We start from the raw sequence: 25,210 nt of genomic DNA, 5'->3' as shown, positions 1-25,210 counted from the left end.
TGGCCAAGTCCCTTAACATCCCTGGATCTCAGTGTGCTTCAGCTGTAGAATGTGTCTAAGGCCACCTGCGTGCCTCTCTCGTGGAATTCTAAGACTTCACATTTGTGGAAGCCCTTTAAGAACAGCAGTGCGCTGTCCAAATGCACAGTCGTTTCTCGATGCACATGCTCAGGAGTGAGGGCAGTGGGCTGGAGCTCACGCGGGACACGAAGGAGGGGGAGGAGATCACAGATGCCTCGGCCAGCTGTGGACTCATGGAAGCTGAGGCCGGACTCCATGAAGCTCTTGAAGCCCTTGAATGGGAGACGGGATGTTGGCGTTTGGCAGGGAGACGGTTGCTGGCGTTTTGGTGATTAACGTCTCAGCTGTCCGCAGTGGAACTCTGTTATATCATGGTGCTGTCCTTCATCCTTCTATCAGCAGTAAAATAGACTCTCGAGCTAAGCGTCAACCAAAATCTGAAGGTTCTGTGTTAAACAGAGGCAGCTGGTGGATACAGCAGGGGAGGGAAGGGCTAGTAAGTAAGTGGTCTGTTTTAAAAATCTCGTGATTATATTTTACCAGGAAACTTTTCATGTTCCACCTGTTGGTTGCCTATTGGTTCTTAGGACACAACTCTGGAGAGCAGTTTGCTCTAGGGCTAGGCACTGACTTTTCTGGGGGCCTTGTTTGCCTCCTTCGCTAAATAAGGAGAGAACTTTAGTTATCTAAAAACAGAGATAAAGCATTGAACTGATGGACTCCTGTAGTCTCTGTGATCAGAGGAAGGCCTTTCTGTTGAACCACAAACCATGATGTTTCCCTGGATGTATTGGTGGTGGTGGTTGTTTAATCACTAACGGTGTCTGGCTCTGCGGCCCCATGGACTGTAGCCCACCAGCCTCCTCTGTCCATGGGATATTCCAGGCAAGAATACTGGAGTGGGTTGCCATTTTCTCCTCCAGGGTATAGTTCCAACCCAGGGATTTAACACATCTCCTGCATTGGAGGTTGCTATGAAACGATTTTTACCAAAAGCAGCCCTCTACTGGGAAGCAGGAAGGTGATGGAATGATAAGTGCAAGCATAATAGTGTTTGGTACTTTTAACGTTCAACCTACTTATTGAAAAAAACAAGGCCTAGAGAATTTGAATGACTTGTCCAAGAAGGTTTTGCTGTTTGGTTGCTGAGGGAGGCCCGTGCCCCTGAGTACTCTGCCTCCCAGACCAACACAGTGTCCATGTCAGACACAAGTGCCTTTTGCTGGACGTTCCCAGCTCTGTGCTCTCGGTTGTCTTGGGAAGAACAAGTATGACTCTGCCTGTGTCCAGAACCAGGGTGATGGCTTTTCTCTCCTTTTGTACATTTTCACTTCATTTAAGGTGAGGACTGCTTGCATCACTTACCTTGTTTGAGGTTTGGTAGTTCCAGTTGTGACGTTTCCCCAGGCCCCCTCTATGCTGGACTGGGTCTCCAGGAAGGCCTGGAACCAGGGACATGATTAGAGCCACTGGGATGGACTAGAGATTTAGACCTGGGATACATCCCTATTTTAATCCCTAAGTGATACTGGAAAGAATACAGTGTGACTCAGGCTTTGTCCAGAACCTGGATGATTGAGCATCTTGCATATGTACCTGCTTTAAGACCTGGCATGTGTACCTGTTACGGTAGGGGTGCACACCAATTTCAACCAACCATTCATCCTCTAAAGCTTTTGCCAAATGCTTACTGGTTTTCTAGCATGTAAGACATTTGTATGCAAGTGAGAATTTTGCTGAAGGATGAGACTCACTTACGTTGCCTCAGAGTTTCTAAGTAACTCTAGAATGAAAAGGTTTCCAGTTCAAAATGTATATATAACTTTTCTAGAACACGCTTGTGGTTTACTTGGTACGGAGCCGAGCGCCGGCAGGAGTGGAACACTTCTTTGCCACCCTCCCCTGTGGGCTATTAATAGTAGCAGGCTCTCAGCAACAGCCTTTTGAAGCAGTACCACTCGCCTGACAGTGTATTAAGGCCGCTCAGGTGAGTTGAGGTGGCAGCAGGCAGACGCTTCCACTTGTACATCCAAAGTTAGCTCCAGCAATAGCGCCCATGTGCAGCGTGAGCAAGAAGGACCACTCCCGTGGTCATCTCGTACCCGCTCCTCAAATTGTTTTTCGTGACAGGGGGGCAGGGAAGAGTTTTGGATTGAGAAGATGACACATATTCTTTCATTTTAAACTTGAAACGAACCATTTCCACTCATTACCACTAAGAATAGAGCATATAAAGGGGGCATTTCACAGCACATCTGTCCTTGGCTCCTTTTTTAAAAGTCTCCTATGTCTTCTCTGGTTAGTAACACACAGGGCCAGGTGAGCAATTCTTTCAAGCTGCACTCACTTTTTGACTGGACCAGAAGTGACATTTTAGTATAAAATATACTACATTCAAATTGGTCCCTAAAATGCAATCCTTCGACCTAGAGGAGATGAGTTGGATCATGCGAGAGACTCGCTGGCTATCCGACAGCAGATTTGTTTGATGTTAACAGCGGATAGAACCCTCCGAAGAGTGATTCAGTTTTAAATAGGCAGGATGCGTTATTGATGGTGGCTGCCCAGTGATTCATCTCAGCACCAAGAGGAAAGCAAAGGGCGGAAAGCAAAGGCCTCATTTTCCGGGCTCTGGTTAATGGTGACTTAAACAGCAGAAACTGACGGTTTCCCGGCTCTAAAATCAGTCAGTTCCCTGGCTGCTGCTCAGTGTGCATGTGTTGGTTCTGGAATAGTTTTTCCCTCGTGCCTCAATTTCTGAGGTCTAAACTTCAGATGCTATCACTGCGCCTATTTGCTAATATACCAGATTGAACAGCCTCTCTTCATCCTTAGTGTCAGACTTTTCCACTCAGCTCTCTGAAACTCCAAATAAACTCTGCATGGCAAAATATAGTGAATAGGCTGGGAAGTGTGGTTGAGAATGGAATAACATAAAACACGAAGAAAGAAGATTCAAAAGCTGAATAAGTGTATCGCTAAAAAAGAGTATGGTGGACACGGCAGTTTAGCAGGATGGAGTGAGGAAGTACTGAGTGAGTGAAGTAATAGGAACACTCGGGTAGAATTTCAAGGACAGCTTATCTGGAGTTCATAGAATGTTCATGGAGTTCTAGAGTTCATCCACACAGGATGTGGATTCTGTGTTCATCGTGGGTGCTCACCTGAGAACAGAGAGAAAGGCCTGGGAGCATGCACATTGGCAGATTTAACTACACTCTCATGTGGAGGATTCTTTTTTTCTTGTTTATCTCCCTCTAAGTACTGACCTTTTTCTTCCAGACCTTTCTTATATTATTGAGATATAGTTGCCATACAGCACTGTATGAGTTTAAGGTATACAGCATAATCCTTTGATTTACATACATCATGAAGTGATTATCACAGTAAGTTTGACGAACATCCATCATCTCATAGACACAAAATCAAAGATGTAGAAAACTTTTTTCTTGTTCTGAGAACTCTTAAGTTTTACTGTATTAACAACTTTCATATGTAGCATACAGCAGTGTTATGTTGTACATTATATCTCTAGTACTTCTAACTGAAAGGTCCTGCTGGGTGACTGCCTTCATTCAACTCCCCCTCCCCTCAACGCCGCCTGCTCCGGTAACCACAAATCTAATCTCTAAATTTTCTATGAATTTGTTTCTGAAGTGTGATTGACCTGCAACACTGTTAGTTACTGTTATATAATATAGCGATTCCATATTTCTATACATTTCAAAATGATCAGCAATAAGTGTAGATACAGTCTGTCACTATACAAAGATGTTACAGTTATTGACTAGTCTCCACATTGTACATTTCATTCCTGTGACTCATTTATTTTGCACCTGGAAGTTTATGTCTCTTAACCTCCCTCGCCTGTTTCTTTCCTCCCCCGCCCCCATCCCTTCCCCCTGGTAACCACCTGTTTGTTCTCTGTGTCTATAATGCTGTTTTTGTTTTGTTTGTTCATATGCTTTGTTTTTTAGACTCCACACATAAGTGAAATCATACAGTGTTGGTCTTCCTGTGTCTCACTTACATAATGTTCTTTAGGTCCACCCATCTTGTTGCGGATGGCAAGATTTCGTTCTTTTTGTGGCTGAGTGAGATTTCATTGTGTGTGTGTGTGTATTTATATATATACCATATTTTCTTTATCCATTCATCTGTTGACAGGCACTTAGGATGCTTCTGTGTCTTGACCGTTGTAAGTACTGCTGCAGTGAACAGAGGGGCTCACTTATCTTTTTGAATTAGTGTTTTCATTTTCTTTGGATAGATACCCAGGAGTAGAACTGCTGGATCATATGGTAATCTTGTTTTTAATTTTTTGAGGCATGTCTACTCTTTTCCACAGTGGCTGCCCCAGTTTACATTTCCACTGTAGCGCACATGGAGTTCTTCTTTGCCAGTTGTTGACAGCATTTGCTATCTGTTGTCTCTTTTGATGATAGCCGTGTTGATGGATGTGAGGTGATGCCACATTGTGGCTTTGGTTCACGTTTCCTCAAAGGTCAATGATGCTGAGCATCTTTTCATGTGCCCGTCGTTCATCTGTAGGTCCTCTTTGGGAAAATGACTATTCAGACCCTCTGCCCATGTTTTGACTCGGTTGCTTTTCTGATGTTGAGTTGTATGAGTTCTTTTTATGCTGCTGCTAAGCTGCTAAGTCACTTCAGTCGTGTCCGACTCTGTGCGACCCCATAGACAGCAGCCCACCAGGCTCCCGCATCCCTGGGATTCTCCAGGCAAGAACACTGGAGTGTGTTGCCATTGCCTTCTCCAGTGCATAAAAGTGAAACGTGAAAGTGAAGTCTCTCAGTCGTGTCCCACTCTTAGTGACCCCATGGAACACAGCCTACTAGGTTCCTCTGTCCATGGGATTTTCCAGGCAAGAGTACTGGAGTGGGGTGCCATTGCCTTCTCCCATTCTTTGTATATTTTGGATATTAATACTTTATTGCAGTGATCCCCAACTTTTTTTGGCACCAAGGACTGGCTTTGTGGAAGACAGTTTTCCCATGGACTATGGCGTGGGGTGGTCTCAGGATGATTCTAGTGCATTACATTTATTTGCACTTTATTTCTATTATTATAGCAGCTTCACCTCAGATCATCAGACACTAGATCCTGGAGGTTGAGACCTCTGCCTTATTGGATATATTGTGTGCAAATGTTTTCTCCTATTCAGTAGGTGGCTTCTTTTTCACTTTGTTGATAGTTTTCTTCTCTGTGCAAAAGCTTTTTATTTTGATGTCATACTGTCACACAGTGTATGTTCCTCAGTTCTTTGTCTTGTCACAACAAAGATTTGGAGCAACGGACATTAAAGCCCTCGGCACGTCACAGCTCTCGGGTCTTGGACAAACTGTGCTACAGCTCTTAGGCAAATCAGTGCTACAGCTCTATTTTATTTAGAAGATAGCAGGAGAGTGAGAGAGAGAGAGAGACAGAGAGAGAGAGAGAAAGAAGCGTGCGCACGCGGGAGAGAGAGTTTATGAGAAAGCACTTTGGCTCCTCCTTTTATATGTTTTTTTCTCCACCTGGGCCTGCCCTATGCAAATTGGGCTTAGCCAGGAGTGCTGTTTGTTCTGCCTGAAGTTTTCACTCTGGTCCTCGGACCTTCCTTTGACCTTCCTTGTCTTTTAGCCACGGCCATTTTGGACTCCTTTCCCCTATTCTACCTACCTAACAATACCATGCACAAAAATAAATTCCAAATGGGTTAAAGACATAAAATCAAAGACCTGAAACCATAAAACTTCTAGAAGAAAACATAGTACATTCCTGGAGATTGGTCTTAGCAATATTTTTTTTTTTTTTTTGGATATGTCTCTTTAGGTGAGGGAAACAAGCAAAAATAAACAAATGAGAGACTTTCTGCTTATATTGACCTGATCTAGTCCATGTGTCTAGTCCTCCTTCTGTTCCTTCTTCCCTCTTATGTCTGACACCTAGATCATCTTTGTGTGTGAGTGTGTGTATGTGTCGTGTCCAGCTCTTTGTGACCCTAAGGACCAAGAACCCACCAGGCTCCTCTGTCCATAGGATTCTCCAGGAAGGAATACTGGAGTGGGTTGCCATGCTCTCCTCTGGGGGAATCTTCCTGGCACAGGGATTGAACCCATATCTCTTGTAGCTCCTGCCTTGCAGGCAGATTCTTTACCACTAAGCCATAGGGGAAGCCCTAGATCTTATTTAATATTTAAAAAAGACAGAGAGACATCCCTGGCAGTCCAGGATAATATACAAAACCTAAGTGAGGCTCCCCAGCCCCTCCTGCATCTCTCCCCAGCATAATTTTGAGTTCTTTCCTCCTGTCCTGTGTCCCACCCAGACTGGCCATCTTTTGCCCTCTGGCGAGCACTATTCCTTCCTGCTTCAGGCTTGCCACACAGATAAACTCTCATCCTGGAACACCCCTCCCTCCTCGGTATGCCTAGCCAACTCCTTGTCCATCTAGGATTCAGTTTGAATCTTGCTCTTTCAATGAAGCCTTTCCCAATGACCCAGGCTAAGTTAGGTCACACAGCCACATGCCGTGAATGTCTGTGCTGTCCAAGCAGTTAGGACCGTTGCAGTAGACTAATTGCACAATACGGTCTAATGTCTTGAAGATAGGGACGTGTCTGTTTCTCTTTGTCCCAGCACCTCACACAGTGCCTGTCATGTGGCAGGTGTTCCGTAAATACTGGTGGATGAATGAATAGAGTCTTTGTTCTGGTCGGGGGGCCTTGTAGCTTATGGGGGACATTTCCCAGTTGAAGAATATTTACTGAATTAGCCTCAAAGATGAAGTGTTTAAATACAGGTGATGGGAAGGACAGCATGCTTTATCCTGGGGAAGGAAGATTGGGAGCCGGCTGGAGTCCCGAATGTGAGTACATAAGGTATTTAAATTCTAAGATAGATGATCTCTTGTTTTTTTTTTTTTTTTTTTTTTTTTTTTTTTTAATATAAAAATCTTTATTTTAGAAAAATACTGATTATTTTTTTTTTTTTTTTTTTAAAGACAAAGCAAGGGCAGAAGTTTTCTTTAGAAAAGAGTGGTTTCCTAACACATTCTCAGTTACTTCCTTTTGATCAGTGAAGTTCTGTTTGCAGAAGCTAGCTTAGCTGTAATGCCTTTAGTCAGTGCTGGTTTTGATTGCTTGAAGAAGTCTACTAATGGAACAGGGTTTAAATTTTTTATAAAATGGAAGCAAACATACTTTGCCTTGGTGAGTATTTCTAGGACTGTGACTTGCTAATAAGCATTGTGGTGAATGCAAACTATTTATAGACTGTTTTCTTTGGGGAAAACAATATAGAAGTCTTCGATTGTGGAGTCAGGAGTAGGTACCTGCTGGAAAGAGGAAAACAACTGCCCAATGATGGCTTCATACACGGATTTTAAACGTTGAGGTGTTTCAAAGAGCTTAGGTGGAAATGAAGATAGTGTGCTCCGGAAAACTGTCTTAAATGACTTAAAGATTTGTAATATGACTATGGACTGTTTAATCACATACTAAATTGCCCTGTACAGGGAGAGTCCACAGTCCAGGAGCTGTAGTCAGGTTACTGGAAGTGAAATCCCAAAAAAGTTTTAGCTTCTTGATAGGATTCAGACATGTATTTAGCTGTGTGAAACGTACGAGCTTTGAGTACATCTTTCTGGTTCCTTTAGTAGCAGGTTAAATGGATTTAACATTGCAGGCTTACAAAAGCAGCTTGCCAGGCTCCCTGGTGGCTGAGCGGTAAAGAGTCCTGCCAATGCAGGAGACACAGGTTCGATCCCTGGCCTGGGAGGATCCCAAGCCTCAGAGTGGCCAGGCCCAGGCGCCACAACTGTTGAGCCTGTGCTCTGGAGCCCGGGAGGTGCAACAACTAAGCCCCTGCACCACAACTACTGAAGCCCGCGTGCCCTAGAGCCTGTGCTTGGCAACAGGAGAAGCCACCGCAGTGAGAAGCCTGTGCACATGTTCTACTGGGATTGATTACTTGGCATGTCTGTGCTCTCCACAGGGAGCTCTCTGTGTCTCCATCCCAGGACCCAAATTCCTGCCACAGTGACAATATCTACGTGCTGTGCTAAATGTTCCATGTACACAATTTCATTTAATCTCAACAGCAACTGTAATACAGAAGGTATTTCTCTACTCTACAGATGAAGAAACTGGGCCTGTGATGGGGGTTGAGGCCAATAATAGTACTTGGTACCTGTAGCTTCTCCTCCTGTTCGCCTGTCTCCCATCGGGGGAGCCCAGCCAATGGGAAGGGAAGATGTCCAGCGACATACTGATGGGGATGCTCTGAGTTCAGACCCCAGATTTGGGGGACTAATCATCACCACTGGGTTCAGGGTGCAGTTCCTGTCTGGGTCCATGAACATAATCTTCAAATTTCAATAGACATACAGAGGATTGTGGGAGGTTCTGCTCAGATGGGGCAAAAGGCCCAGTCTTTGTCCTCCGGACTCTTCAGATGCAAAAGAATGAAGTGTGACCCACTTCCTGCTACAAGGGCACTGGGGGAAGATATCGTCATAGTTGCTACAATGTGGCAGTCCCCTGCCAAGTTCCACACCACTGGGGAAACTGCTCTTGCGATGGTGCTGAAATGAAGACATTGGCTCAGGGAAGTGTGTGGTCTCTCCTCCCCCTCCGAGAACTGTTGCTTTAGCAAGAGAAGTTTCAAAATGGACACTGACACCCACAGAGGACATCACTTGTGACATTTGGAGAAGCATTTAGGTGTCTTCCTGACCTCACTAAAGAACTGAGCTGTGAATAGCCCCATTTTTAAACGAGAGACACGTGTTTGTGGCCTAGAGGGTTTTGTAGTCTCTTGGTACCATGGTTCTCAGCTTGCCCTCCTGCACCTTGTAGCTGGATGTGGGCTCTAGGCGAGCTTGGGGGAGCAACCTGCTGCCCTTTCGCTGTGTGTGATCCTTCCTGCCTTGGGTGGCATCTGAGTCCCAGGTCTCGCCTCCCTGCCTTTTCACTTCTGTGTTTTCCCTTGACACCCTCGGCCTGTCCGCTGACTCACTTCAGGGCGGGGAAGCACCTCTCTGGGCTGGGTCTCTGACTGGTCCTCTATGGAGAAATAGGGAGGCTTCTGTGCTCCTCGAGGGATGGAAGTTGACCAACTTGATCTTGCATCTTATCTAATGAGTTCTAGAACAAAAATTCACGCCCTGAGTAAATCTGTTGCCCAGTTTCTCTGTTTTATCAAAAGGACTCCCCTTCCCACCCACAACCAGAGCCCCTCTTCCAATCATAGAGCAGAGGTTTAAGTGCCTGCTAACCGTGACATCGCATCAGTGCTGGGGTACAGCCATGAATAAAGCCAGCAGTGTGCCCGCTCTTCGTCCCCTAAACACGGTAGAAATGGACAGGCAGTTTATCTGATCAATCCCCAGGTTAGGCTTGGGGTCCCCTCTCATCCATCCCCAGGACTCTGTGCCCAGACTGCTTTGCTTCGAGTCAGGACCACATTGTGGTCAGCGCTTTGGTCTGATTCTTAACTCTAAGACTGCCTAGTGGTTTCACTTGGCATGTCGTTATGAATGGGTATCTGCACTTCCTTCATGTGTAATTATAAGACGCTTTGTACAAAATACATACTCAGTGGGACCTGGGCTACTGTAAAACAGCCAGTACTCCTTCAGGGTGGGAGGAATAGGGGGGTTGGTGAGGGGGCTGGGGAGTGGAGACAGAGGAGGACTTAGAGTCTGAGACCTTCTCTCTGGTTCTGCCCTGAACTCAGCTCTTTCACTGTGAACTTTGATAAATTGTCCAGTATATTTTACCCTCAAGTTTCTTCATTATGAAATATTAGCACTAGCCTTACTCATCTTATTTTTTTTTAAACGAGGATGAAATGATTAAATGACTTCTATTAGTGTAAGATTATGGAGGTGGCATTATTGATAATTCTGTGGGGCGAGTGTTTCCAGTGTTCCTATTCTCTTTTCCCTCAAGTCCACTTTGGCTCTGAGGCTCACTCTGAAACAGTGAATTTAACTCTAATGGCATGTGCATCACTTAGAAAGCCTTTTTTTTTTTTTTAATTTTATTTTATTTTTAAACTTTACATAATTGTATTAGTTTTAAAAAAATAAAGTACAGTGCTTGGGCCCTACCCTTAGACTTGATCTTAATTATTCAAGTGTGGGACATGGGCATTGTTTTTCTTTTTTTTTTTAAGACCTGCAGGTAATTCTTTAATGTCAGCCAGTGTTGAGAATCACTCCTCTCAGGTTTTGAGGCTGAAGTAGTCTAGACCCAGTTACTGATTTGAAGGTCACCTATATGTGATGATTTGCGGGGCACCTAAAGGTTCCTAGTAACATGGAACACCTTGGGTTGGTTTCCTTCCCCTAATTGCCTGTGGAATCCCGTGAGGATCCTGCCTGCTAGACGGCTCAGTGCCTCCCCATCGTCACTACTGCTTAATGCTTACCATATCCATACTGTGGGGTCTCCTCTCATTCTTAGGGTGCTTCATGAGGTAGGGCCAATGTTTACCCACGTTGTACAGCTGAGAAAGCCAAGGCTCGGGCCTGTTCATCACCTCACCCATGCTAATGAGTGGTGACTGGAATTCTTAGCCAGGCTGTCTAGCTCTGGAGCCTGTACACTTAAGCACAATACTGATAGGGACAGAGTCAAGGGATAAAGCAGGTGATTCAATAGTTAATCCCACTAGGGGACTGTAAGTAGAAAAAATATGAGAGACCCTGTAAGTTAATGATTACTCCAGGAAAGCAGGTCTGCTTAACCACAAAACCAAGCAGCCTTGCTTAGCAACAGAATCATGCAACAGAAGTCCGGGACATGCCCCCAAACAATAAGACAGTGGCGGCATGAGACCTACAGCGTGCCCAGCGAGCCCAGTCAGCTGAGGATCCCTAGGACACGCTCTCTGCACACATTGAAGACAAATCGTGGAACTAGCTTGACCATGTTGCTGCTGCTGTTTAGTCACTAAGTCATTTCTGACTCTCTGTGACTCCATGGACTATAGCCCAGCAGGCTCCTCTATCCATGGAATTTTCCAGACAAGCATCCTGGAGTGGGTTGCCATTTCTTTCTCCAGGGGATCTTTTTGACCCAGGGATCAAACTCGCATCTCCTGTACTGGCAGGCGGGTTCTTTACCTCTGAGCTTGACCATGTAGGGACAAGAAAACTCCCCTGCTCAACCTGGAGGAGGAGCTGATGATGGAAGCATGACTTTACTCAAGAGAGACAGAGAAGTTCTCCGCCTCTGCACTCTTCCTTTGATAGCCCACTGAGTTCTCAGGGCACGGCACCCCTTCGCTGCCCATCCATCCCACAACCCTGCTCGTAAGCCTCACAAGCGTCCTCTTCTGACGAATCGCTTTTGTATCACTTTGTCTCTCACTGAATTCTTTTCTGTGCCGAGACACAAAGGACTGTGGTACTGGAGCTCTTCAGAAAGCCCCTAAATGACACCAAACTGTTTCAGAACTGCACTGCGTGATAATTGGTATTTATGGGTAAATACTGTACTCCTCTCAGTACTGTATTCACATTTTTGCTGGGGCTTTCTGCAGATGGTGCTTTCGCTCAGGGTGAAGAATCCTCAGGCTGAAATTTCACGTTCAACCACAGGCCAGTGGGGAGAGGCCTCTGGGCACGTGAGGGTCTGTTCAGCCCTGCATATCAGTTACCAAAGCACACTCCAAGGACCACTGGTTTTTCAGACCTGCCTGCACACGGGGCGCATCTGGGGAGCTTTAAAAATCACTGCCTGGTTGCCCCCCTCAGGAGTGTGATGTAATTAGCCTGAGGGGCTGCCTAGCTGGAGATGCTGTAAAAGCTCCCCGGGTGATTCTTCTGTGCGACCAGGGTTGAACACAGTTTTCAGAGGCAGCCAGTCCCTCCGGGGTGAGGGAGCTGCCTCTGTGCGGCCTGCAGAGATGGGGGAATGAACTTGGGCTGGGAGCACATGTTCTAGGTACTAATGCATTTCATTTCACGGAACATCTGCCTTCTCCGGATGATACACAGGGCTCTTTCCAAAAGAAAAAGCAGTTTTTCTTTAACAACTAGGTCAGACGTTATTTTGTTTACTTTGATATGATGGAATTAAGCATTGTTCAAACAGCACAGTGACAAATGGAGTACTCCTGTAATTGGGCTAGGTGACGGCTCTTGTCTTCCCTACAATCTGCTGCCTCCAGGAAAGCTGAGAGGTCGGATTCGTTGGAAGGAATTCCTTGAAGGTGAGAAAAAAAATGAAAAGGCAGCACAGAAGCTTGGTTCTAGGAAGTTTCTATCTGGCTCATAGAAATGATGGCTTTCTGTTAAGAGAAGATATTTGATCTTACTGCTTTCCCAGAGGTGAGAAGCGAGTACCCCTGTCAGGAGAGAGGGGTAAAGGATGCTGTTTGTACCATGTGCGACCCAAACCTCTTTTGTTTAAATTAGGGTGAAATTCATATCACACAAGATTAACTATTAAGTGAACAGTCCAGTAGCATTTGGTACATTCACGATGTTGTGCCACCAGCTTGTCTATCCAGTTACCAAACCTTTTTACTACTGCAAAGGAAACCCTTCCCTGACAAATTCTTTCCATCTCCACAGCTCAGATCACATCTGTCTTCCTCCCTCAAGGCCTTTTATTTTAAATTGAAGTATAGTTAATTTACAGTAACATCTTAGTTTCAGGTGTACAACAAAGTGATTTGATTATGTATATGTGTCTATATGTATGTTGTTTTTCAACTTTTCCATTGTAGTTTATTACAAGATATTGAGTCTTGCTCTCTGTGCTACACAGTAAATCCTTGTTTATCTATATATCTATATATGGCAGTGTGCATCTGTAAATCCCAGCCTCTTAGTTTATCCCTCCCCTCATTCCCCTTTGGGAACTGTAAGTTTGTTTTCTGTGTTTGTGAGTCTATCTCTGTTTTGCAAAGACACTCATTTGCACTGTTTTTAGATCCCATGTGTCTGTCCACTCAAGTCTCCACAGATTTCCGTCTCAGGAAACATTTCCGGAGCATCTCCTACTTGCTAGGGATACAAAGATGCCTGATGGTGTATCTGAGGGACCTTGAAGTAGTAAGAGGAAACTGACGTGAAAGAAAACAATTGCAAAACCATAAAAAAGGTTGATGCGAGAAGCACTGGTTGCTGCAGCCCAGCGTTGGGAAGGCTGCCTCTGCAGGCACAGGGAAGGAAGGATTCAGTGGGGAGACAGCGCTGGAGCTTGGACTCTGCCCACGTGGACAGGGGGGAAGGGACATTCTAGGCTGAGGAAACGGTGTGTTCAAAGGTCGGGGGCAGCGAACCTTTCTGCAAAGGGCCAGAGAGCAAATAAGTTAGGTTTTGGGGGCCGTAGGGCCTGTGTCACAGCCGTCACTGATATGGGGAAGCAGCCACAGGCAGCATTAAGTAGACTGTGTCATGTTCCAATAAAACTTTATGGACACCCAAATCTGATACACAGTTTTCACGCGTTAGCATGTGATTATGATTCTTTTGATTTTTTCCCCCCCCCATCAGCCATACCACTTAAAGACCATTCTTAACTCATGGGCTGTATAAAAACAGTTGGCACACTGCATTTGGCCCAGGCTGTAGTCTGGCCTGTGTACCAAGGCAGGGAAAACTGAGGTCATAGGCAGGGGCAGAACAGCAGGTGCTGGATGAGCCTGTTCTTAGCCCTGGGTGTGAGATTATGCATCTCTGACAAGCTCCCAGGCAGTGGTGCGGCTGAGGTCCTCCCTTGGAGTAGCAAGGAGCTGAAGTATTGTTAGGGTCCCCTTATGCCCCTGATGCTGTGTTAGCTTCTGTTGTTGCTGTTCTTCAGTCGCTAAGTTGTATCCAACTCTGTGACCCCATGGATACCAGGCTTCTCTGTCCTCCACTATTTCCTGAAGTTTGCTCACATTCATGTCCATGGGGTCGGTGATGCTCTCTTACCATCTTATCCTCTGTTGCTGCCTTCTCCTTTTGTCTTCAATCATTCCCGCATCAGGGTCTTTTCCAGTGAGTCAGCTCTTTACATCACATGGCCAAAGTATTGGAACTTCAGCATCAGTCCTTCCAATGAATATTCAGGATTGATTTCCTTTAGGATGGACTGGTTTGATCTCCTTGCAGTCCAAGGGACTCTCAAGAGTCTTCTCCAACCCCACAATAAAAAAGCATCAATTCTTTGGTGCTCAGTCGAAGATTCTGTGGGTATCGGAAAATGTAAACAACAATTGTCCGCCTACCAGGTGTTTCCATTCTACTTAGAGAAGATTTATGTAAGTGGAAAGGTAAACGGACCCTCCCAGAGTAAGAACTAAACAGCAGAAGGGCCAGTCAGTGAGGTTCCCCGCCGCTGTGCATGGTAAACTGTCCTGTGCAAGGCACGTGGACAGCACGGTTAAGGTAGAGGAGCCCCGTGCGGGCTGTGGCTTCCAGTCCATCATCCAGCTCGACCACGTCCACAGCTCATCACTGCCACTCGCTCTCTGTCGGCATTTGCCCCCTCCTGTCATTTGTCACTTTATCTTCAGCCTCTCCCAGGGCTGTTTTACACTGAGTGGAGACTAAGCTGTGAGTTAGAGCCTTTGGGGGTGTGCTGCCCCTGCCTCCGACTGGAGGGGACATCATGGCAGCCTCACTCAGGGACGGGGGCTGTAGCGGGGCTCAGGGAAGTCCTGAAGCTGGGGGACAGGAACTTACAAGTCCCCGCAGCTGGATGGATGGCAGGCTTAAATGGCAGAGGAGGAGGTAAGTTAGAACACCCGAGGGAAGAGAAATGTTGATGGCAGATACCTCTGAGTTTTCTTCATGTCTTATTCCATAGCACTCAGACGCTATAAAGCTCTATAGTATATTCCTCTAAAGGTACAGTAATATCTTGCTCTAGGCCAGGTTCGGAGGTGGAGAGATTCTGTGAACTTGATTCATTATAAAAGCCAAAGGACAGCTTTGGCTTTGTACCCAGAGCTGGGGTATCAGCGATACAAATTGGTGGTTTGCTTTCCTATTAACTGTGTATTCTGAGTTTCTTGCCTCAAGACTTTCACTCCTTGATAGTGAATTATAGACAAGTGTAGCAGAGGCTGGGGCTTGCTTTTTCAAAAGGTCAGTGATCACCTGGAGGAGAATGCTGTATTAAAAAAAAAAAAAAACAGGACCCAAATCAAGCCAGCACCTGAGTGCCCACAGGGAGCTTTGCTGTCTGTCCATGAGGGAGGTGGGTGATGCTGACCCAGGCACACATTCTGGCTGGTCCTTGGTCTTAAGAGCTATTATTTCAGGTTTGCTAAAAATATCCTGTGACATACACACACACACATACACATATATATGTCAGACATATATATACATACATATGTATATACACACGTGCACACGTGTGTGTGTGTGCATGCTCAGTCATGTCCAACTCTTTATGACCCCATGGACTATAGCCTGCTAGGCTCCTCTGTCCATAGGATTCTCCAGGCAAGAATGCTGGAGTGGGTTGCCATTTCTTCCTCCAGGGGATCTTCCTGACCCAGGGACTGAAGCTATATCTCTTGCATCTCCTATATATATATATGATGGATATATATATATAAGTTTATTTAACTTATATGCAGAGTACATCATGAGAAACGCTGGACTGGGAGAAACACAAGCTGGAATCAAGATTGCTGGGAGAAATATCAATAACTTCAGATATGCAGATGACACCACCCTTATGGCAGAAAGTGAAGGGGAACTCAAAAGCCTCTTGATGAAAGTGAAAGTGGAGAGTGAAAAAGTTGGCTTAAAGCTCAACATTCAGAAAACGAAGGTCATGGCATCCGGTCCCACCACTTCATGGGAAATAGATGGGGAAACAGTGGAAACTGTGTCAGACTTTATTTTTCTGGGCTCCAAAATCACTACAGATGGTGACTGCAGCCATGAAATTAAAAGACGCTTACTCCTTGGAAGGAAAGTTATGACCAACCTAGATAGCATATTCAAAAGCAGAGACATTACTTTGCCTAGTCAAGGCTATGGTTTTTCCTATGGTCATATATGGATGTGAGAGTTTGGACTGTGAAGGCTGAGCACCGAATAATTGATGCTTTTGAAGTGTGGTGTTGGAGAAGACTCTTGAGAGTCCCTTGGACTGCAAGGAGATCCAACCAGTCCATTCTGAAGGAGATCAGCCCTGGGATTTCTGTGGAAGGAATGATGCTAAAGCTGAAACTCCAGTACTTTGGCTACTTCATGCAAAGAGTTGACTCATTGGAAAAGACTCTGATGCTGGGAGGGATTGGGGGCAAGAGGAGAAGGGGACGCCAGAGGATGAGATGGCTGGATGGCATCACTGACTTGATGGACGTGAGTCTCAGTGAACTCCGGGAGTTGGTAATAGACAGGGAGGCCTGGCGTGCTGCGATTCATGGGGTCGCAAAGAGTCAGACACGACTGAGCGACTGATCTGATACATAGGATGGATATATATGGAGGCAGGGTGTGTACTCAAGCACACAGCTTCTCAACCAAATAGGCCCCGTGGAAATCGCATGCCTGTGAGGCAAATACTGAGAGATGTGTCTGATGGATGGCAGGCGTGTGTTGCCGAAGGTGATGTCACTGGGAGATCCAAAGGCTGCCGTCCGGTGCGTCAGACCCTGCTTCTCCCGGCTGCACTTCACTCTCACCTTGGAGCTTTCAGGTCCCCTCGGACTTGGACTGCAGGGTCCAAGGTGGGCCCAGACCTGGTCTTTCCAAGGCTCCCAGAGGACTCTAATGTGCGGTCAGGGCCAGAGCCCCCGAGTGACATTGACGGTGCCTCCCACTCAGTGGGGACTGGCTGCGTTCTTCCCCGCCGGATCTGGGCAGCTTAATGACCTTGCGGATCCCCATGCGGGTGGTGGCTGGGGGAGGATGGGTGAGATTTGGGGATATGTTTGTGGTTTAAAGAATGCACAGCTAAAATGAGGTTGCTGACAACTCAGGAATGTATTAACACAGTTTCAATTTGCTGACCACTTTCTTTCACCTCTGCAGGAAAATAGCTTTGACCCTGAATGCAAAATACTAAAGCAGAGATTCCCAGGCTCTGAGGACTTGCTACACTATCTTGTTGGGTTTTGCACGTGTCATTTTATGCTTTTGTTTGCAGGTCACTAGGTGCTCCCTCTGACGTAGATATTTTGCAGCACCTTTTGAGATGGTGTAAAACTCCGGGTAGAACAAACTAAACTCTGGATAGAACAAACTGTAGGCTTGGCATTCCCTGATAGAATTAGAATTTCATTGATCTGTAATATTCTCATAGGATCTTGAAAGCGTCTTCTGTTACCAATCCAGTGAGTTATCATTTGTCTGTCGTCCTGGTACGGGATCACCTTGTATCTTGAGATGAGAAGGGAGGAAAATGTGTGGAGACGGCTTTAAACGTTCTCCTGAGGGTCCCTGGTAGAGAGCACACCTGGAGGCTTGTCTCGTCATCTAAGCTTTTGTTTTACTCTTTCAGTACACAAGGGTCTGGATCCCTGACCCGGATGAGGTGTGGCGCTCCGCTGAATTAACCAAGGACTACAAGGAGGGGGACAAGAGCCTCCAGCTCCGACTGGAAGATGAAACCGTGAGTATAGCCCAGAGGGTGGGTGCTCCGGGTTCCGCTGACAGGGGTGGATGCTACTCTGAAGCTCGAGTGTGTCCTGCACGGTGGCGCGTCTGAGCTCCCAGGGTCCTTTTTGTTGCCGTAGATGGTGCCGTATGTGCGGGCCAAGTCGCTTCAGTCGTGTCCAACTCTTTGTGACTCTATGGACTGTAGCCGCCAGGCTCTTGTGTCCATGGAATTCTCCAAGCAAGAATACTACCCACTCCAGTGTTCTTGCCGGGAGAATCACATGGACAGAGAAGACTGGCTACAGTCCATAGGGTTGCAAAGAGTTTCATGAACTGACTAGAGATGGTGACGTACGTGAAGGTCTAAACCATGCAGCTGCTGAATGGATGGCACAGTACACACACGTGCCCAGCTGAGAGATCTCGGGTGGCTGAGAGGAGAATCTTCCCAGTGGGGTGGCGGACGCAGGCGGCTTCCCTCTGTGGGGATGAGGCACTGGTGGGAGGTGAGGGGGGAGCCACTTACCCTGAGAGCCAGTGCCTGGTCCAGTGGTTGGACCACTGGCTCTGGATCCAGCCTGCCTGGGCCAGGATCCTGGCTCGGCCCTTGCTAGCTTTGTGCCCTTGTTCAAGTTAACAATTTTTATATGCCTGTTACTTTATCTGTGACATGGGGTTGCCTAGGTGCATATGAGAATAAAATGAGTTACTATGTGGCAATACATAGGAGTCATGCCCGGCATGCAAGCACTGTTAGTAGCTCCAGTGAGATTTAATTAGTTGATTTTCAGATTGTTTTGGTCAAAGGAAGACAAGGCAATCACCAGGAAATCCTATTTCTTCTAGAAGGTCTGGTTCCATTTTTTTCGTGAGCCTCATGTCATTACCCCTCCCTGTGATGTGTGCACGTCACAGTTATTTGAAGACTTGCCGGTGCTGGTCATGGGGGGGTTATGGGTGATCGGTTGTGACCCTGCCATTGCGGGGAGCTCAGTGCTGGAGGGTGCAGAGGACGTTGGGAGCAGGCAGAGGCGGGGGTGTCGGGGGAGGGGCCGTGGAAGGGAGCTGGCATTGAAAACTCAGGCTGCAGGGGGCCAAGGGGAGTGGCCCAGGCAGGAGTTGTCGCCAGAGCTCCAAGGCCTCAGTGTGTCCCCTGTGGGTGTGTGGAAGGAAGGGAGGCCAGTGTACCTGGAAGCCACCAGAGAAGGGGACAGACAGGGCCCAAGGCTAAGGAGGCAGGTCAGGGGTGCACCGTTTACAAGGGGGAGACTGGGAGACAGACAGACTTGGAATCAAGCGGCCAGAAGAACTCAAGCTTTGGCCTTGGGCTGGGTCAGATCTGAGGGGCTGCAGAGCAGGCCTCGCTTGGAGGGGAGGCTGGGGCTCAGGTGGTGCCTACCTGCCTCTGAGCTGTGGGAGCGCTGAAAGCTGGTCCCCTGTCACTCATCCTCTGATCACTTACCGTCTTCCTGTTTTACCTGCTTTCAAGTTCTTTGCTCTTGTCTCTCTAGGTAGTAATGACCTGCTTGAGAAAAGGACCTTGTCTTCTCTGGTCACATGTACCCACAGTGGTTGGTGATTAACTCACTGATTAGTGGGGAGGTTGAACATCTTTCCCTTCCTAACTTCTCTTTCTATCAACCTTGAATGCATCACTGGGTAAAACCAGGACAGTGAGTTGGTCAATTTGTTAGGAAGTGTTTACATCAAAGCGTGCCTGCCTCCCTTTCCCCTTCCTTGCAGGCAGACCTCGCCAGCCTCCTCCTGGTTTTGAGGTGAGAAGCAAAATTCCCGACAGATGGAATCATGTTTATCATGTTGAATAACTTCCCACCCCACACCCCAAACAAAATAAAATTAGTTCACCCACGTGAATGGCATATCTTCCATTCCAGCTGATTTCGTTTCAGTTGAATTTGTAAGTGGGTGGGTGTTTTTTGAGAGTCCTACGGAGGGAGGGAGGGCCGAACTGCTGTATTGCTAAAACAGAGCAGATGCCCGCTTCCTCAGCTGAGAGTGAATTCTGCCTGGCGTGACTAATCCTGGCAGCTGCCCAGGACCCCTCCCCAGCCCCCTCCTCTGCTCCATTACGGCCGTCAGCTGTAATCAGAAGAGATGCCTAGGGCTGGAGATGAGCAGCTCTGGAGAAATAATGGGCTCTGAACGTCAGATTCTGTCCAGGTGGCTTGCGGGCAGTGGTTTGTCCACTGCTGGCTCTGAGCTGTCATTAGGAGCGACTCAGCTGAGCTGCGGACCTGAGCTGGGAGGGCAGAAGTTAGATGGCTAGACTCCGAAGGTTTGAAGAATCTCCTCTGTAGCTGAAAGCATCCTTGATACACCAAGCTGGCCAGAAACTGCACCCCGGAGTCTCTTTCCCCACCCCAGCTTCTCCATCTGAAGTCTGGTGGTGTGGGTTTAACTGCAGCAGCAAAGGATGAAAATAAACTAGTTCTCTTCAAAAACAATAATGTTCATAATCACTGGGCTTTCACCTTAGCAGTAAGCAACACATGCACTCTGCTCTGTTCAAGGGAAGTCAGCCCCCTGACCCCACAGTTTCTGTAAGATGATTCTTTTTCCCTCTTGCATGCCTGCTTATTTATTTGGGTAAAATACACAAAACATAGAGTTCACCACGTCACCTGCCATGAAATGCTTACCCACTGTGGCGCTGCCATCACCACTATCCCTCTCCACAACTCTTCATCTTGCAAAACTGAAACTGTACCCACTGAATACCGACTCCCTCTGCCCCGTCTCGCTGCAGTCTGTGGTCAGCCCTATTGCACTGTCTGTCTCCGAGTTGGATTTTTCTAGGTACCCCACAGAAGTGGGGCCATGGGACACTTGTCCTTTCATGTCTGGCTTGTTTCACCTCGCACAAAGTAAGATGTTTTCTGTTGATGCCAATGTGAAGATGGGAAACTTCTTAAATGGAAAAAGAAAGAAAGTGAAGTCGCTCAGTCATGTCCGACTCTTTGCGAGCCCATGGACTATAGCCCACCAGTCTCCTCTGTCCATGGGATTTTCCAGGCAAGAATACTGGAGTGGGTTGCTGTTTCCTTCTCCAGGGGATCTTCCCAACTCAGGGACCGAACCCGAGTCTCCCGTATTGCAGGCAGATGCTTTACTGTCTGAGCCACCAGGGAAGCCCCTTAAGCGGAAAGGACCGTCCTTTTTCTGCACAGCTGTGAGGGGATGCAAGGTATCTAAGTGTTGCAGCCCTTGGTGTGGTACTCTGTTGAGACCGGGGAAAGCCCCTCAGTGTATGCAGATCTTGGTGATATGTACAACTTCCTCATTCTTGGTGTGACGTGGACCTGTGCCCAGCCAACCTCCTCTCTCCTGCCCCCACCTCCTCTAAAAACTGCTCAGCCCCTGCCCTCTACTGGCAGGGAAAACTCTCCCCCTGTTGCCATGGTTTCATGTTTAAATTCTGTTTTTCCACCCGAATGTATATCCAGCATCCAGAGCTATTTACTCCTAGTGTGCGAGGACCCGGCATGTTCGTGAATGAGAGGAAGGTGGGGTGACACGAACTATAAGAAGACCAGCGTGCTCTCCCTGCATCTCTGCATGACCAAGCCCGCTAATGTTTGTGAGGCCAGGACAAGAGTAGGGATGTAGCCTACATCTGTTTAAATATCAGAAGCATGTTTTATCAGAATTATTTAGGTAAATCTGGCATTTCTGACTCTTGAAAAACAAAGTGTTTAGTATGTTACAATTAAGATACTTGCAAGTCTACTGTTCCGTCTCTGTCTGGCTGCCAGTGGAAAGAACAGCTGTCTTCCCTTAGGCTTGCTGTGCCTGTACCCACGTATGTGCAGATTTAGGAGGAATGTGACTTGTTCAGTATTGCAAAGTGTTCCTCATGTGTCAGGTTAGCAGTGGTTGTACATACTGTGCTAAGTTGTGAGCACCTATGGAGCCGTGATTAGAATAGACAGAGAAGCAAGGAATTGGATGTTTGGCCCAACAGGGAAACGCTGTTTGATTATGTGAGGTTTTTTTGTTTGGTTGGTTGGTGTTTTGTGTTTGTGCTATCTGGAGGTAGGATTAAGGAGCTAATTTGTCTTCCTTGTATTTAGATGTCTTTGCTGCCCAGTTCCTCTTCCCACTCGAGGCATTGTCTGGCTCTGACATCGTGACCTTATAGCCCATGACCCTTCAAGGTGCCTGAACACATTTTGTCTTATTTCGAGGACACAGGGCAAGAGGTGCCCCCGGGTCTGATACTCTTGTTTATCACAAGAGTATGTGTTGAAGGTTGTAGCTCTCACGGTGTGAGCCCTGAACACGGATCCCAAACGACAGAGGTTCCACGTGTTCTTTAGTAAGCTTCTGTGTGCATTTGTCTTGTTGGCGCCCTTTAAGATGCAGAGTCCAGGGAAGGGCCTCTCTTGCTCAGCTCTGAGGACGGTACAGGATGTTTCAGGATATTATCTCAAGGAGACGGCAAACACGGTTCTTCCAGTCAAGAAGTGACAGCCTCACAGAAGGCAGGGACTGTCGTCCTTACACATTGGTGCATTCAGACCACACACCTTGAGAGTGCTCAGAGCTTGTGTAAACCCCATGCAGATTAAATGTCAGCTGTTGAGTGCAGCTGGCAAAGCCACAGAGCTGAGAGTACCGGGGAATACTCCTCTGGTACCAGTAAAGCCTCTTAATGCAAGTGACTTTATTTTTTTCTTTTTTTTTCCTGGTTTTTCCATTCTTTCTTACTTTCATATTGGTTTATGTGCCTTCTAATACTTCTCTTTATCTTTGTCTTGCACAATAATCCATGATTGAGACAGTATTACACTTTGGTTAGATGGCAAGCATAGTTATATTGTACAGATGCAAAAAAAAAAAAAATGGTTCCTTTAAGTGATAAAACAATACATTGCATGTAAATATCTATTGGTAATATTTTTTACCAGTACAATTAGTTATTTTGTCTACAGTGGGTTTTATGTTTTTAATTAATGTATTTTATTGTAAAATTCATGTAACATAAACTTTACTGTCTTCACCATTTTTAAGAGTACAGCTCAGTGGCATTAACTACATTCACACCTGTCACTTATTTATCAGCCACCTCTTCCCCTGCTGAATTCATGATCTTTTGTGTTAGCATATTTTGCGTAGCTGATTCTGCTTAGAGATCCATGAAGCAGTGATTTTTGCCCCTAAGGGACATTTGGCACTGTCTGGAAGCGTTTTTGGTTGTCATTAACTGAGGAGGGAGGTTTGCTCTTGGCATCTACCGACAGGTAGAGGTCAGGAATGTTGCTGAGAGGACCCTCTCCCAAAGAAACAACTCTGAGTCCTAAATGAGAACAGTGCCGAAGCTGAGGAACTCTGGTTTAAGCCCATAGAGACAACGGCCCTGAACTTATCATTGCTGAAAAGATACCATGTTGAAAGCTAAACTTTGATAAGTCTGTATTCTAATGGAATGTGCTATCTTCGACTTCAGGTTTTTGTGCTGCTGTGATTTTTTTTTTTTTATAATTTAAAGTCTTTAATTGACTATTTTCATCTAAGTTTTTTCCCCTTTAGTTACTTGCATCACCATTCATTTATTATTCATTCATTAAAAACAGTTATTAATGAGCAATTATTATATACCCCCTTTGTGGTGTTGAGCCACTGAGATTTCAGGGTTAATTTGTTACTTCTTCATAACCTGACTGACCCTTCCTCACAGGCAAGTTCGCGTGAGTCACGTAGTATTTATTTTTCAAGTAATTGCATGCTTGTGCTTGGGCCTGGGCTAAATGGTATGAGGGGAGGAATAAGAAGGTTCTTTGTAAGAAACATGATCTTTTCGGAGACTAGAAAACGTGGAGATGTAAAACTTAAACACAGAACCATGACAGAATCAGACAGCAGGACATTCATTAAGTGAATGTTTTTTGTACTCATTTAGGACATAATGTTAAACGGCCTTTTAGTGTGTATTGAATGACCCTGGAGCCGAACACTTGCTATTACAGTGAGTGTAAGTGGATTCATGCCTTGAGGTCTTCTATTTTCTCTGCAGGACAGCTCACAAAGAGAACACAAAAGAGAACACCCACCACATCCACTGACCTAAGTTAAGTACTTTAGACCAATAAAGTTGGAAGGGCCCTTAGAGATTATTGGGACCAGTCCTCTCATCTTACAGCTGGGGCAGCTGCTGTCTGTGGAAGTGAAGCAATGGGCTCAGCACAGCAGAACCACTGAGCTCAGTGGTTCTCAACTTTGGCTGCACAATATAAACTCTTGAGGGTTTCTAAAAATTCTGCAAAGCCCCAGCACAGCCAGACAAGTTAAATCAGAGTTTGGAGAATAGGACACAGCATAGCATCTTTTTGCAAGCTCCCCATGGGATTCCAAGGTACAGGAAGGGTTGAGAGCCACTGCTTTAGCTGATGGCGAGGGTTTGCATACAATGTTTAACTCCTAGTTGGGCTCATTTATATCAAAGGATGAGCCGTGTGGCACCTCAGGGTTGCCTGCTGCTGACTTTATTTCCACTAGCTTTTCTTTCCTCTAGACCTTCTGGTTCTATGAATAAAGAACACTTCTTTCTCCTCCTCTACTGTATATGCTGACCAGTGACTCCAATTCTTTGTTGAGATTTGTCATTTGAAGATGTTTTTATGATTATGTTCCCTTGCTGTGGTACCATGTAACATGGACATGAATCGAGGTATGGGAGAGGTCATGAAAAGATCGGACACTCATTCAACTGATACTTTTTTTTAGCACCTGCGAAGCATTATAAGGGCTTCCCTGGTTAGAGGGGCTTCCCCTAGCTCAGTAGTAAAGAATCCACCTGCCAGTGCAGGCAATGCAGGTTCAGTCCCTGGGTAGGGAAGGTCCCCTCGAGAAGGAAATGGCAACCCACTCCAGTATTCTTACCTGGGTAATCCCGTGGACAGAGGAGCCTGGCAGACCCAGTCCATGGGGTTGGAAAAGGGTTGGACGTGACTAAACAAACAACAACAAAGCGTTATAGTATCACAGCTCCACTGAGTTCAGAGCAATCTAGACCAAGAGAACATTGTCCTACAGTGGAATGTTCCCTATCTGTATTGTCCAGTATGTAGGTCACTAGCTCCTTGTGGCTACTGGGCCTCTGAAGTGTGGCAAGGGTGAGAAACTGAAGTGTTCATTACATTTAGCTTTAATGAATTAAATTTAAATAGCCATCTACTGGTAAGTCCAAGTCTAGGGCTAGGGTGTCTTTCTCTTATCCCTTCCATTTGCTAGATGGAGACCAACGGGAGAGCCCCATGTGTTCCTGATTCCCAGATCCTGGCCTTGAGAGGAGAAAGTCCAATCTAAGTGGGTGACTGAGCTTGAATCTTGGGAAAGGGGTTAAAATTCAGGCTCCTCTTTACCTCCACAGGCCCAATTATTATGCAGTGAAGTCTTTTTTTTGTGCCAGAAAGTTAATTGTCTCTGATCATGTCACAAACCCTTTGATTTCTAATAAAACCATGTTAAATAAGCAGGCTGACGATATACAGCCTTGACATACTCCTTTTCCTATTTGGAACCAGTCTGTTGTTCCATGTCCAGTTCTAACTGTTGCTTCCTGGCCTGCATATAGGTTTCTTAAGAGGCAGGTCAGGTGGTCTG

At 46.2% G+C, this 25,210-nt stretch overlaps 1 protein-coding gene across 2 annotated transcripts in view; it reads left to right on the top strand.

The window, feature by feature from the left end:
- The window catches only part of MYO5B (myosin VB), a 334,782-nt gene that overhangs the window by 119,655 nt on the left and 189,917 nt on the right, over positions 1 to 25,210 (top strand). For both annotated transcript variants that reach the window (XM_027526146.1, XM_027526145.1), the window contains exon 2: positions 17,490 to 17,600. In XM_027526146.1, the coding sequence (XP_027381947.1) occupies positions 17,490 to 17,600 (111 nt within the window). The remainder of the gene's footprint in view (positions 1 to 17,489; positions 17,601 to 25,210) is intronic.

The sequence above is a fragment of the Bos indicus x Bos taurus genome, chromosome 24 (assembly GCF_003369695.1).
Source record: "Bos indicus x Bos taurus breed Angus x Brahman F1 hybrid chromosome 24, Bos_hybrid_MaternalHap_v2.0, whole genome shotgun sequence".
Taxonomy (NCBI): Eukaryota; Metazoa; Chordata; class Mammalia; order Artiodactyla; family Bovidae; genus Bos; species Bos indicus x Bos taurus.
Note: the sequence above shows the minus strand (reverse complement) of the source record. Positions and strands in the feature narration are given on the sequence as shown.